This window comes from Myotis brandtii, unplaced genomic scaffold (genome assembly GCF_000412655.1).
Source record: "Myotis brandtii unplaced genomic scaffold, ASM41265v1 scaffold434, whole genome shotgun sequence".
NCBI classification, from domain to species: Eukaryota; Metazoa; Chordata; class Mammalia; order Chiroptera; family Vespertilionidae; genus Myotis; species Myotis brandtii.
In genome coordinates this window covers 801,013-802,215 of record NW_005366599.1, presented here as the reverse complement: position 1 = coordinate 802,215, position 1,203 = coordinate 801,013, and the positions used below count along the sequence as shown (strand labels likewise).

Here is a 1,203-nt window from a genome sequence, read left to right as displayed (position 1 = left end):
CACCAGCTGGTTGACCGAGGGCAGCTTGCTGACGCCCCCGTGGGGTTTGTTCACGGGCGAGAGGACCGGCCCGTAGGAGGGAGGCTGCAGGTGGCTCCTGCTCGGAAAGTACAACCGTGTGGGCCAGGGCTCAGGCCGCTGCTTGACCCAGGGGGGTGGGGACCCTGACCCCTGACCCCGAGCGGGAGGGTCAGAGACACCAGCCTGCCCAGGACGAGGTGCCTGCTCACGGGCCCAGGCCACGGGGCGGGAGGTGGGGCGGCTCCTGCCACTGGAGTTGCCCTCGGTGTTGGTGGGTTGGCGCTGCTCTGACCACCCCCTCCTCACCCTCCAGGCAGCAGGCATTTAGGGTGCCCCTTGGTGGGAGAGAAATCAGTGCCGGCCGTGGCCACTGCAGTCAGGGAAGGCTTCCTGGAGGAGGGGACGCCAAGCAGGGCCTCGCTGCCTGTGCAGAGGCCGCAGCTCGGGAGGGATGTCTGGCCACGGCAGCGCCCCCCCCCCCCCACGGAGGTGGCACTTACGGCCGCTGCAGGAGCTGCTGCTGCTGCCGGTAGGAGTCCACCACCTGCTGGGGCACCAGCTCCATCAGCTCCAGGCTCTCCTTCACCTTCATCAGGATCTCGAAGTTCTCCCGGCCCCGCACCTGCGACGGGAGGCAGCCTCTGCCCAGGAGCCCGGGAGCCTCGGGACCCTCAGGCCCTCCTTCCCTCCTTCCCAGGACGGGGGGCAGGTGTCCTCTGTCCACACAGCCACGCCCCCTCCCCTGCCCCTGAGCCTTCACCCCGCCTCTCTCCACCCCTCCCCAGCGCTCAGCACCCTCGGGATTCAGGGGCAAAGAACTCAGCGAATAGGGGGTTTTAGAAGAAGGGACTCATTCTTGACTCAAAAGTGAAAAGCTCGCCTCACGGAAGGCCAGTCCTAGCCCAGCACGTGGTGACTTAATCCGCCAACTGGATGGTTCAGATCACGTGATACTTGTGTTGCCGTGGTTGACAGTGATGCAGCCTGCCAGACCTAGACTGGGGGGGTCCTAATGCCTGCCCTCCCTGCCCCCCCGGGAGCTGCATCATCCACAGGCTGAATCCAAGCTCGGAGCTGCAGGGGCAGACCCTCACTTGGCGGGGTCCGCTCTCCCTGCGTCCGCCCCATCTGCTCTCCCCTCAGGCCCCTGCCACCTGCAGAGCCCGGTCTCAGCTCTCAGGG

General features: G+C 66.8%; 1 protein-coding gene across 1 annotated transcript in view; it reads right to left on the bottom strand.

Annotated features, from left to right (window-relative positions):
• TP73 (tumor protein p73) overlaps window positions 1–1,203 on the bottom strand; it is a 76,523-nt gene that overhangs the window by 1,294 nt on the left and 74,026 nt on the right. The window contains exons 7-8 of the mRNA XM_014546186.1: window positions 522–710; window positions 4–97 (exon numbers count right to left, since the gene is read on the bottom strand). Of these exons, the coding sequence (XP_014401672.1) occupies window positions 4–97; window positions 522–710 (283 nt within the window). The remainder of the gene's footprint in view (window positions 1–3; window positions 98–521; window positions 711–1,203) is intronic.